Source organism: Patiria miniata, unplaced genomic scaffold (genome assembly GCF_015706575.1).
Source record: "Patiria miniata isolate m_02_andy unplaced genomic scaffold, ASM1570657v1 HiC_scaffold_22, whole genome shotgun sequence".
Classification (NCBI taxonomy): domain Eukaryota; kingdom Metazoa; phylum Echinodermata; class Asteroidea; order Valvatida; family Asterinidae; genus Patiria; species Patiria miniata.
In genome coordinates, this window is record NW_024037061.1 from 7584345 (window position 1) to 7598423 (window position 14079).

The window sequence follows — 14079 nt, forward strand, 5'->3', positions numbered from 1 at the left end:
CCAACACAGAAATCTTGATATGCAAATTAGGTAAACAGCGCCGCTCATTATAGCATCATCATGAAATTCTTGCTTACGCGCATGCCATCTACTTCGGCCAATTTTCGGCCAGACTCCTTCAGTTTTATGAATAATATCACTGTAGGCCTACATCGGAGGATGCACCTGCCAGAAATTTACATGCTGAAAGCAACAGAATCATGTCCGCTTCCTTTTGCCGAAGACAGAGTCAAAATTGTTAAATGAAAGGGTGAGTTTTGACGATTAAAATATTGTTTTAGCGTTTTCCTTTTTGTAACTCAAACTTCGTATTGTCCAAGGGAGTCCATCTTTCAATCCTGTTTTTCTTCCTTCCAACATTTTGTTTGAGATCAAATGAATTAATTCCGAGTAGTTGAGTTTTTTAGCTGGCGAATGGTGTGGCCTAAGTGGGTGGTCGGTTTAATAGTGCGATGGTCGCGAGCAAAATGCATGGAAATTCATCACTGGAACTGCCAAAAATTGCGAATGATTTTCAAATGATCACGCCGGTTATATCCGGCCCGCCGGCACCGCGCGCGTTCTAATAAAAACCCAAGATTAATAAAATAATCGGTTACACCTCTATGTTCCGACACCCCTATGTTCCGACTGCACATATTCCTATTCCTAGCCCTAACCCTAACCGGGAGTAACACAATCTAGGTTGTCGGAACATAGGGGTGTCGGAACATAGAGCAGTCACCAAATAATCAAGATGTTTTGTTTTCTGATAAATGATGTGACTTTATTATTGGGAATACCACTGTCTTTTTTTCCTTTTTCCTGCCCTGGATACCATATTCCGACCCTGGGGATGGGGCGGTGGGGGGGGGGGGGGGGCGGAGCGTGGTGTTCAAACCACGCCAAGAGGGCTGAAATTGTTTTTTCCAACAAGTGAAGTTTGTCTTTTAATTTGGTGCAATGACGTTCCAGACCAGACTTTCTTTTACTGCGATATCATGGACCGGGCCGGGGTTGAGGCGGGACCGTATCATAAGTCCGACGCCTCATAGGTCCGACGCCTCATAAGTCCGAAATTTCGGACTTATGAGGCGTCGGACTTTATTTATTCCGCCTCATAGATCCGACGCCTCATAAGTCCAACTCCTCAAAAGTCCGACAACGGAAAAACGAGTGTCGGACTTACGAGGTGTCGGACTTACGAGGCGTCGGAGCTATGAGGCGTCGACCTATGAGGCGTCAGATTTATTAGGCGTCGGACCTATGAGGCGTCGGACTTATGGGCCTTTATTTGGTTAGGGGATGTGATTTTGTCGGATTTATGAGGCGTCGGACATATGAGCGGACCCCGTTGAGGCCGGGTAGGGGTTGTGGGGGCGGGGGGGGGGGGGGGTTCCCAAAACAAAGAGGGTGGAATGTCCTTTATGTTCTTTTAGTTATTAATCTTAAGACGTGCTGCTCTTGGGGGGGAGAGAGGTGGTGGGGCCGCATGAGTCGGGGGTGGGGGTGGGGGGGGGGGGGTTAAGGTACTCCAAACCAGGAGGGTTGAATATCCCGGGGAGCATCAGAAGGGGAGGGCCTGGAATTTCCCAATCTTCTTTTGTTTTCATCATCATCATCATCATCATCATCATCATCAGACGTCGTAGGCTACTGCCCGTTGACGCAACAACCGTCCACTTCTTCTGGGTTGTGTGACTGGTGAAGGGGTGATTTCCTTCGCTGAAGGGTCGCCGCAGTTAGTTTATCCACGCTGAGACCGCTCCATCTGGTGAGGCCGTCGATCCAGCGGAGTTTGGTCATTGCATTATATCCCGACCCTTGGAGACAGAGGGTGGGGGCCCCGACAAACTATTCACAGAAACCTTCGTATGCAACTAGGCGAACAGCTCCGCTCATGATGACGTCATTGTCAAGTTCTTGTTTCATTACGCGCATGACATCGTCTTCGGCCAATCTCACTGGGAGTCCATCTCTTCAATCCTATTTTTCTTCTTTCCAACATTTGGGGTTTTCAGCTGTCGAATGGTGTGCCACATGTGGGTGGTCGATTTGATAGTGCGATGGTCGCGAGCAATATGCATTGGCATTTTTCGATGGAACAGCCAAAAACTGCAAATGATTTTCAATAATTGATCACGCCATCACCGCTTGCGTTCTAATAAAAAAACAAAATTAATCTAAAAAGCAAGATGTTTTGTTTTCTGATGAATGATGCACCTTCATTACATTATTGGGAGTAGGCCTACCCCTTTCATTTCATTTCCCCTGTCCTGGATATCATATTCAGACCCCCGGGTGTGGCGGGGGCGGGGTGTGCGGTTCAAGCCATGCCAAGAAAGCTGAAATTATTTTCTTTTCCAACAGTGATTTTTGTCTTTTTACGGTGGTGGTGCAATTACGTTCCTGGCCAGACTTTCTTTTTTACTGCGAGACTGGGTTGGGGTGGGGGTTGAGGCCGGGTAGGGGTTGTTGGGGGTCGGGGGATTTTCTTCCAGTGATTCTAAGTTCCAAATCTGCATGCCCAGTGGGTGGGTATGGGAGCGGGCAGGGCTGGTGGATTTACCAAACAAAGGATTGCATATTCTTCAAGTGATTTTATTCAGACTTGCTTGCCCGTGGGTGGAGGGGGGGGGGGACGGGTTGGATTTCCCAAAACAAAGAGGATGGAATATCATTCCTGGGAGAGAGAGGGGGAGAGAGAGGTGGAGGGGTTAGAGTACTCCAAACCAGGAGGGTTGAATATCCCCGGGAGAGCCGCAGATTGGGAGGGCCTGGAATTTCTCAATCTTCTTTTGATTGGGTCCTTGCATTATAATCCCGATCCTTGGGGCAGAGGGTGGGGGCCACGACAAACTATTCACAGAAACCTTCGTATGCAAATTAGGTGAACAGCGCCGAATTTTATGACGCAATCGTCAAATTCTTGCTTTGAAATACGCGCATGACATCGTCGTCGATCAATTTCGGCCACTCTCGCTAGGAGTAGGAGTCCATCTCTTCAATCCCGTTTGTCTTCTTTCCAGTATTTGGTTCAAATTCAAATGAATTTATTTCGAATAGTTGAGGATTTTAGCTGTCGAATGGTGTGCCACATGTGGGTGGTCGGTTTGATTGTGCGATGGTCGCGAGCAATATGCATGGACATTTTTCGAAGGAAATGCCAAAAATTGCGAATGATCAGTTAGTCTGTATACAGTATACACGTACGTACGTGCAGCAGAGCAGGGGATCTACCCGATGTTCCCCAATACCGATGTTCCCCCAAATCCATAGGATTAGGGTTAGGGTTAGGGTTAGGGTTATATTGGTAAGGATTTCGAGGAACATCGGTATTAGGGAACATCGGAATTGGGGAACATAAACATGCACCCGTGCAGGAGAAGAAGCGTTACAGAGCAAGGATTCCGTTTGTTGATGGCCTTTTTTTTCGTCCCTTACTATCCCAAAGCGACGGGACGGGGTTGAGTGGGTGGGGTGAGGGAGGCCCGCGGGTTGGAGTGCAGGTTGGAAGGGTGGGGAGATAGGGGGCGGTGCACCAGGAACACTCCATGCACATTTTTTATTGACCCTTTTGGCCTTGGGGCGGGGCGGGGATAAAATTTCCTTTGTTCCTAATTTTTCCTTTTTTCCGTGCACCATTATCCAGACCCCAGGGAAGGGGGCGTTAGGGACGGGGGGAGGGGCGAATGGGGGCAAATGGGGGATGGGGCCGCGTCCCCACTTCTACGCCTGTGCAATTAAGCGTGGGTGTGTGTGTGTGTGGGGGGGGGGGGGAGTTTAGAGTACTCCGAATCAGGAGGTTGGAATATCATGGTTTTTGTTATTCACCCTTTGCGCTGTCCCCTGGCGCGGAATGGAATATGGGGTGAAAATATCTTATTTTCATGCAATGATGTTTTTGGGGGTTTTTTTTGGGGGGGGGGGGGCTTTATACGAAAACTTAAAAACAGTAATCATGAAAAATATAAAATTTAATAAAAATGCAAATTGCAGAAACGAATATCTCATATCTATTTTGTGAAAATGTTGCGGCTCTGAAAAGAGCCGTTTTGGTTTTAGTTTGTTGATTCGATGATTTCTTCGAAGGCTTGGCCGACACTTTCTTCTGCTTGCTCGATGTGTTCTTGCTGGCTGGCTTCTTGGCTGGCTTCTTGGCTGGCTTCTTGGCTGGCTTGGCTGGCTTGGCTGACAGATGTATATTTGACTTGGATGGCGTTTTCTTGGCAGCTTTCTTGGGTGACTTCTTCGGCGCGGGTTTCTTGACTTTATTCACCATTTTGGCTTTCTTGGCTTTTCTGCAATCTTGGCTTTCATTTCCCGTTCCTTCTTGGCCTTGATTCTCTCCTTCTCCTTAGCTGCATTAGCCTTGGCCGGCAGCCTTCTCTTTCTCCTCGGTGGTGTCAAACTTGAACGTACCAGCGGCTCCCTTACCTGCCATCCGAGTGAGCCTCCAACTTCATTGATTCATGTTTTATTATTTAAAAGTTTACTCTAGCATGGCTTATTACACAGAAATTCTTAGGGTGGATTATCTGGATCCGCATGTCCGTACCCCCGTGGGCGTACCAAACACCTCCCGCATGCAAAAAAAACCATATCTTTTTTCGCCTCTTTGGCCGACGTTCTGACTTGGTGGGTCCTTTTTCCGCAAGTTCAGAATATTTTCTCTAAAAATTGGTGCAAAATACATGTATTTGAAATGCCTTCCTTTGTCAGAAACCAACAAAATAGAAACTGCATTCTCATGTTTAGACGATACACAATGACATCAGAGGAGAATAACAATCAGTACTGACGAACTATTCGCTCACAAGATGCCTTTGATCACTAGTTCTCCATAATTATTTAGAGTATTTTGTATTCGGAGTATTCATCATTTTCCATCGTTTCTGACCTTTCAATAACATTGGACTTAAAGGGAAATGTTAAGGGCTCCGCTAAGCCTCATATAATTATGTCAGACGCATATAGGCCCCAAGTCCGGCAAAATCTAATATAAGGCCCATAACTGTTATAAAATTCCGACGCCTAGGTCCGACACCTCATCAGTCCGACGCCTAATAATTTGGAAATTTCGGACTTCCGAGGCGTGGCGGGGGTCCAGGTTTATCATCGGAGGAGTCGGACTTGCGATATATAGGCCTAAGGCCCCAACCTTGATAGTATAGCCTCCCATGCAGCTACGGAACAACTCGAAATTTGGTTAATCAGGGTATATATATTGTTTTATTTCGTAGTACTATGCAGTTTTCTTTGACCATGGAGGGATGGTTTGACTTTCAGGTTTTGAGTTATCAGTGTTGACTTTATCCAGATTTCGCTTATTCCAATTTGTCAGCGTTTTCACGAAGGGGTGAATTTGCCGCAATAGGTGTCGGGGTTTAACGGTTAGGGTTAGGTTTGGGGAACAGGTATAACATAATGCACCCGTTGAACTTGCAGTGGTTGTCAGAAAAGAGGTTTTAAGTTGGTCATGATTTGGAATAAACATTTCGCATACTACTGACTAACTTTTGAAACACAGATGAAACTTCAAAGATGTACCAATTACAGAATAATGGAACAACAATTGCGAGGTACCGGTATCGTAACTAATCCCCATAGATGTTTGTCTGGTCGTGAAAACTAAATCCCACACACTTGTTGTTTTGGCAAATTGCCGATACCCATTCCCCACCCTTTGCACGAATTTGTCTCTTCGTAAAAAATCAAAAGACATTCAGGTGAAGTTTTCTCAACATTGATTGTTATGATTTCGTTGATTTTATCTGATTTTGACCCAGACTTCTTTCCAAAAAATGTTCGTTGCGTGCAATTTCAGCCGGAACAAGAATTTTGAAAAAAGGTATGATTTTTGGATTGATAATTTAGTCCCTCCGTAAAAACGCTGAAAACCTTTTGCAATTTGATTCAAAAATTTCAAAACTATTTTTTAAAAGACTTAAATCTAAAAATTAATGTGGCCTGACGTTGCGAACTTAGCAAGTTCTTCTTCAGAGGCTAATAAAACAGAAATGACAGAGGCACATGCATTAACAAGGGGGTGCACACAAACATGCAGGGGTGAAAGAAGAAACACAAAAGGAGGATTAGGTGGGAAAGGTGTGGAAAGATGCAGGGGAGGGTGGATGAGAGAACACAGAAACAAAGGGAGATGGCAAACCACAAGGGGTCTGGTATGAACAGGGGAGGGACCAGAAAGACTTGTCATGCTTACTGCTTACTGCTTACTTACTCTGATTCGATTTTTAAAGAACGGGTTTTTGACTATGTATTAGCCTGGGGGAGATTATAATCTGGATTGTTTGTTTTGCGTCTGTTCTTTGACGACTCTTCGGAATTGCCCCCATGATCTACCCCTTTCGTGAAGTTGGCATCAAGTGTATTTCCTTTTATTTTCATGCCTTTGTTGTTATAACTTCTCGACATTATTGACAAGTGGTGAACATTCATATTCGTACTTGTATTAGTCATCTAAATTAAAAGCAAACACATTCTTGTCCTGGTGTAAATCAAAGAGTAAAAACAGTAAAAACAGCATGCAAGAACTGACAATAGTAAAACTTACATTTAAATTAACCTATGAATAAAATATGCCTGTAAAACACAATAATTTTTAAAATGATAACATAAAGACTGATAGCAAAAAGACACGATGCCTATCCGCCCTGGGCTAGCACTATGACAATGAAATATAACTTTAAAAATATGCCGGGGAAAAAAGGATAAAGAACTTTAAAAATGTTTTTTTTTTCCATCGTCGTAAAATACTAAAAACCACAGGTGCAGATTTTGAAAAGTTATTAAACTTAAATAAAGTTATTTTGTACTGTGTTTTCCAGTGGCTAATTCACAACAAATGATGTAGAGATCTAAACGGTCTTTCATATTTGCTGTATTATTATGTAACTTTGAATATACATGTAATGCCAAATTGCATTTTGGTCAAAAATAAAATGAAGCAAGCTTCGAGTCGAACTCCGATTTGAAAAAATTGACTTGAAGCTCGCCGATCCCCTGGATCATCCAATACATGTACATACACGTATACGTATTTGTATGCAGCATGTATGCATAGTGCCTTGCCGTGGCGTGGGAACGTATCAGATTACATATCGGCCGACCGCAATATCGATCGGTTCAAAAATAGATGGTCCGCGCGGGAATTGACCTGGATTGACCCGCAAACGTTCGGGTTGTCTGTGACGTAGGCAAGTCACCGACATATTTTTCTAAAAATGACTGCAAGTGCGCAGGCGTGCAAATTCCCGCACGATGCATAGGCCAAGTTCGTATGTGCAGCCCTGAGTTTTATCATTGGGTTGTCATCTAGGGCTGGAGCGTATTTTTCTTGTAACTTGTAGTATATTCAAAAAATTTTGGAAAATGTTCAATTTTGAAATTTTTGTCCCCGTTACACACTAATTGCAACTGCAACTCACCCCAAACTTGCCTGGAATAACCATTACACAGGTCCTTGAAGTAAAAAACGATCCACGATGAAGATTCAGCCTACAATTGCAGTGAAAACAGGAGGAATAACCGCTAACTTGACAACCTTGCTGGATTGGCCAGGACCGCAATTGGTTTGTGCACAAAAAAAATTGTGTACAATGAATGGCGGTCGATTAACAGGCACAGAGAGCGATCGCTGTCAACTACTCGTTTTTGCCGGCTGCGCTGGCTGTTGGCGCATGACGTCACGCGGAAGCGTATGACCCGATGACTGTTTCATGCACTATTGGTTGCGGTTCCAGTACCAAAGCTGTGATGCGAGTGGTAAACCTTATATTAGTGCATGAAACAGTCATCGGGTGTTATCTGAAAATCTGAAAAAGAAAATGTAATACTCTGCAAAAAAATGTTTGAGATATGTTAAAATAATAAAAGAAGAATATTCTTATTTATTTGGGGATGAGATAAAAAAAACTCAAAAATGTGCTGCGGTCGGAATCGAACCCGATCGAGTCATCCCGATTACTAGAGCCTTTGCTTAACCATTACACCAAGAGTGCTACACAACTTTCGTTGGGAATTTAATACATGTTACAATTCAGCCCTATCTTAAAGAGTACAGCGCCCTCTGTTGATATGGATTGCCGCCGGCAAACCTTTAGTAAACGTTAGTGTGCCGTCATTACCTAGAAAATGAAACTACTTAGGGAACATTAAAAAACATAAAAGTAGCCTAAACAAAATTTAGACCCGCAAAAAAGGCGCAAACAACGCCACGCTCAGTCCAATACAATCGAAATTGTCATGCACTGATGCAGAACGTCATTTCACAAGTATTACGTGTGTATTTATAAGTATATTTTACAAGACAGTATAATATACTTGCATACAAAGCTTTCTGTAAATTCACACGAGTGTAGGATCTTGCAAAATTGCCAAGAAATTTGAGGGGGAAAAAACGACCTCAATATGACAACAAACGTATGAGCTGAACTTGTGATTTTCGGAGGTCATGCACGGTACGCTGGCACTCCGAGTCATGCACGCGAAAATTGTAGGAGTCGTCCGGGTCTGGGTGCCCGTACAATCTGTTTCTATGCAACTGGCAAAGTGGCATGACTGGAGCGTGTCTATAGCCATGTTCATGGGTCTAACAAAAATGAAACTATAAAAAAAAATATGAAAAAAAAATAAGAGGTTGCTGTAAGGCCATGAGCAAAATGATGAGAATGAAGGTTTTAGAGTTGCGTCCACCGTCTGCACCTCCCTGCAGCAGCCGCACGAAAATCTCATTATCATGATTATTTTGCAAAACTTTCATTATTTCAAAAAATACTTTCTCAATTGCAAATGACACCCAAAATGTTAATTTAGTCGCATGAAAATGAAATACATGTACTAAGGCATATTTCCACATACTATGGTAATGGTGTGCATACTTGATGTCACGCTAGAGACCTAGGCCGCACCGCAACTTTGCGATCGTCAATCCCGTCTGCAATGATTCCATTTAAAACAATAAAGGAAGGCAACTCTTAATTTGTTTGAAGTGTTTATTTAGCTGTAACCAGCATCACATTTTTTTTCCATTCTTAAACTGGCAGATCGTGTAGCGCCCTCATGCTCGTGTACATGTATATAACTAGGTATACATTACAAGATATTAAATTGCCACCTTACATCAAGTTAACCCTGGCCTAGAGAATTAATTCATTTTCCTTTAGAGACGTGTTTCACTTGTATCATGCTTCAAACAGTAAATTTGATGACCCAAAACATTGATTTTAATGATTTCATCTTTTCATTTGCCAATGACATGACTACATGTATCAATTTCAGGAAAAGTCGGCAGCATTTTTCATCCAGCTACAGTGGAAGCATCCAGCAAAATGAGTGACACAGACAGACGGCTCACTCCCCTCAGAGGTGAGTAAAACAAAACTTGTCTCAGCCAAAGTGTGAGTTTAAGACATGACTCAAACCCTAACCGCCCTGAATCCTTCAAAATCCTCTTTACCAAAGTGGAGGAATTTGGAGGATTGAGGTTACATGGCAAAAGTGCACTACTGATTTTGTAGGATGCACTTTGTCAAGGTCTTGGGCTGGACCTTGTGTTTGTTTTTGCTCAGCCATGCATAAATATAGGCCTGGATTATGTTTGAAATCATCCATATTGCTCCAGGACGTCACTGGCCAAGCCTCAACATATTTGCAGTCACTGCCACAGGATTTTGCAGGATTCAGGCAGTGGTCACCCCTCCACGGACCATATTCAAGAAATAATGGAGAAATTGGCAGGATTGAGGCTGTATGCTATTTTTCCATGAGGCCAATTGGAGGATTTTGCAGGATGGAGGCTACATCCTAGCAAAAAAAGTTAGGATTTTAATTGGGCATCCTTCCCACCCCCCCCCCCCCCCCTTCCCCCCTCCATAACAGACATGTGATGCCTGTTGCTTGGGTGTCCTTTTGTCATGTGTTTTTTTTGGAAATATTTTGTTTTCTGCAATAACAAAACAAGGTCAAAAAAGTAAAGACCTAAAAAATAACCTGCAATAACTGCTTAAAATGAGCACCATTAAAATGAGAACGATAGAACTGTGGTAGATTTAGTGAAGGACATTGAAAGTAAATCTCCTAATCTGTCATTTTGTAAGCAATATTCCCGACCAGACCAACATTTTTTTGGGTTCTTAATTCAATTGGCAAATTAAGGACCATATTAACTACAGCCCTTCATCCACCAAAACAAAGCACTACCAGATTTTGACAGATTTTAGTTACAAAAAAATCCAAGGCCTTATTTTTTTTTGAAGTATGAAGAAGTTTTTCTCATTTTTCAAAAAATAAAATACGTGTATAGAAATAAGCAACACCCCCGATAAGGGGAGCCACATGAAGCCAAGCATGGAGGACCAGCAGCAATACACGCGACTGATGAAGCAAGCCCGCAAAGCTGCAGAGGAGGGGCACCCCCGGGATTCACTGAAGCTACTCAACAAAGCAGCTAAGATTGTCAGGACGGAGAAAGTCCTCAAGAGGATTGCAAGGATTGAGGTAAAACCGCCAACTCCCTGGGAATTTGCACCGAATCTGAAAACCCTTTACACTGCAAGAACCACATGACACATGCAAGGAAAATCAAACCCTCAGAAACCTGCTAACTTCTTCATGAATAAAATACTGTGTTTGCTTCTTTTTCTGAATAATTTTGTCTGACCTGAATTATTATTTTTATCAAGCTTCCAAGTATTAAAAATAAATCAGTGTATTGTACACTTTCGGAAAAAGGACTGGGATGACTATACAATATCGTTTTTTGATGTTGTATGGTTATCCGGGCATTTTGTGGTATCGACACACATTTCACTGCTTCCCGCTCAATCGAGAGCTTAGAAACTCACAGTTGTCAACCAGTCAACAGAGCGGTATTACAATAGCGCTCTAACACTAACGGCTTGATTTGTGAGGACCAAAATTTTGTACCCTGAAATTCCTTTACGCAGTAATTACACGAAAACAGCACAAGATTTAAGAACGTTCATCTTCTACTTTTGAACTGTCTTTCCAACTATGATCATTTCATGGTAAACACTTTTTGGAGCCTAAAAGAGTGCATTCTCTTGACAGTGCTGCTTTAACCATCATATGCAGACTAATGTTGTGCATCGAGTCGGGTTGACCAGGCTAAACCGACCTAAAACATTACAGATATTAACTGAATCCGAACCTAAATCAATCTGAACTGCTCCTAATCCGACCCAAACCAACAAAATTTCAAGCAAAAGCTGACCCAAACTGAACCGACCGAAACCGAACCAACCGGAATACCCACGAATATCATGCTTGGGCAACTGTGTCCACTTTTTGTGTCTGAACTTAAACGCGTCGTGTGAAAATCGTCTGTCAGTACAGAATCGTACCATACAGTACTGTTAAGACTACTGGTGGGCCTACACATTATAGACTGTGCGTGATAGACCGCAAATCACATTCATGTATTCCTGTGGTGGGTTGACGTTGATCGTACCTGTCACAGTAACTCTGCAATAGTATAGCACTGCGTGAAGTTTCAAAGGGTTTCGTTTTTTGTTTGTTTATTTTGAGTTTTTCACAAGATGGCTTAACCGACCTGACCCAACCGAAAATCGCAAAAGCTAGACTGAAAATGATGGAAAAACCTACCCGACCCATCCCGAAATGGGTTTCAAGTCTGGTTGGGTCGGTTTCAGGTCGGGTTTGCACAACATTAATGCAAACTAGAGGCTTTGTATGTGGTTTATTGGACTGGGTTTGATGCGATGTGAATGAGCGGTGACAGTTAAATCTTTGCTGTCACTTTTGTTCAGGAATTTTTGAAAGAGAACGGATCCGAGTCGGAATCAGAAGAAGACAGCGGAGTGCATCACGTTGGTAAAGGGTTCTACCTTCACACAGAACTGTATAACAAGCTGTACTCCTACCAGAGAGAAGCACTGATGTGGTTCTGGAGGTTACATCGGAAGGTCAAGGGTGGAATACTGGGAGATGATATGGGGTAAGGCATTGGGGAAGAATGTAAAATTCAACTAGTGGTACTGGTAATTTGAGGTTGAACCCATAGGTACCCTGTAAAACCTCATAAAACAAGTGAACCTCGGGTAAACCTCGGGTAAACTTCAGGTAAACCTCGGGTAAACCTTGGGTAAACCTCGGGTAACTGCTTGTTAAATTTCGTATTCAACCCTATTAGATTGCCATAGAATCAACAAAAAACAGGATGATTGGATTTGTAATCTCTGCCTTCGATGAAATTTTGAATCCAAGTTTGAATCTATGTTTGAATCTCAGAATTTTGTCATACTCTTTTCTGGTAGTATGACATTTGCCATTTATTTTGTCATCTATTTTCCGGTCCTGTTTTTTAGAAGGACAAAGGGAGATATGTGATGTGATTGTGTTTTTTAATATATTTTTTTCAGGCTGGTGATCCAGCGTGATGCACCTATCAGTTGTTAATCCACTTCCCCAAAATACCCTGAGAAATTAGTCCGCCTGAAATGGTGTGATTTGGAAGAAAACCATCATTGAAGGTGGTTTAAGAAAGTGTGCCCGCGGACACAGTTTTTTACACTGCAAACGTTTACTGTGGATAAGGTTACTCTGTTTTCTCAAGGAGTAAAGCACCGGGGTCCAGTGAGTTGAAACTTTGTTAGTTGTGCATCTTTCTCAAGAATTTGAGCAATTAAGTTTGCTTCAAACGGGGAAAAATTGCAATAAAAAAGCAAATGATCCTAAGGAATGATTTAATTCCTTTACTAATTCGTTTTTCTGATTGATGTTTCAGTCTTGGTAAGACCATCCAAGTCATCTCCTTCCTGAGTGGCCTGTTCTACCTGGATCAAGTCAAGACAGTCATGGTGGTCCTTCCAGTAGCGCTCATCATCAACTGGGAGAAAGAATTTGAGAAGTGGTTAGAACAAATACCTAATTAACCTTTTAGCACATGTAGTAATTTGTATTACATTGTGTTCCTTTATTAATTGATTAAACTGTGCTGTGCTTAGGCTATTACACAATTTTGAATTACTTGTAGCTTGACAATAATGCACCCATATCTTTTCGGTGCGTTATGAGCGCAAATGCAACCCCAAACAAAAGCTACTTTGAACATTTGAAAACGTCCAAAGTAGAAAAAGTACTTTTTTATGTTTTAATTAAACTTACAAATTGAAAAAAAAAATTAGGAGAAAAACAATTGAATATGCTGTAGAGCACAGACAGAGAAACTTTCAGAAAAATTGTGTACTCTTAAATTACAACTTTTGAACCTAAACCATCACAAGTCCTTTAACAAGTCCAGTCACAAATCCTTTCGTAAGTCCAGCCACAAGTCCAGTCACAGGTACCTGGATGAACAATGACAAAGGAATCCTCTGTAACAGTTCATTTAAATAGCTTTTGGCTTGAATTGGGACTAAAGGACTTGTGAAGGACTTGTGATGGACTTGGGATGGACTTGTGATGGACTTGTGATGGACTTGTGATGGACTTGCAGGGACTTGTGATGGACTCGACTACGTCACTGGCCTAATGTGCCAGTCGTTTTTAGGGTCCATGTTGTAGCATACCCATCCCTATCCACCAGTCTGAAGTACAGATTGACACGATACTGAATTAAACAATAATTTTCCTGCCCTACTTTTTGCCTCCAGGTCTCCAGGAGTCTTTGTGGAGTCCTATCACAGCAGCAGCAAACGTGAACGTGAGCGGGCGTTAGCTAAGGTCCAGCGTAGAGGCGGCGTCATGCTAACCAGCTATGGACTGGTACTCACCAATGCCGACTTGCTATCACATCATCATGGTAACCCCTTCACTTGGGTAAGGACGTTAAGAAAATATGTGGCATTGCCATTTGTGAACCAACCCAATAGAATGGGTCATAACTCGTCAGAACTACTTATGAGTTGTAGGCCTTAAGCACCATCGATATATCGATATTACTTGATTATTCAATATTATTTTGATATCGATATCGCCGATTTTTTAATCATATAGAAATATCGAAACTATCGTCACTTTGTGCTCTGCGTTCGCTGGAATTCGCGGTCTCCTCAATGTAAAAACTCAAAAGAAACCGCCCGTTCTGGACAAACTGTC

At 42.5% G+C, this 14079-nt stretch overlaps 1 protein-coding gene across 1 annotated transcript in view; it reads left to right on the forward strand.

Moving 5' to 3' along the window:
• LOC119730219 (DNA excision repair protein ERCC-6-like) overlaps positions 1-14079 on the forward strand; it is a 32271-nt gene that overhangs the window by 1688 nt on the left and 16504 nt on the right. Inside the window, exons 2-6 of the mRNA XM_038203011.1 lie at positions 9280-9366; positions 10304-10497; positions 11790-11977; positions 12767-12892; positions 13635-13800. Coding sequence (XP_038058939.1) covers positions 9330-9366; positions 10304-10497; positions 11790-11977; positions 12767-12892; positions 13635-13800 — 711 coding nt within the window. The 5' untranslated portion in view covers positions 9280-9329. The remainder of the gene's footprint in view (positions 1-9279; positions 9367-10303; positions 10498-11789; positions 11978-12766; positions 12893-13634; positions 13801-14079) is intronic.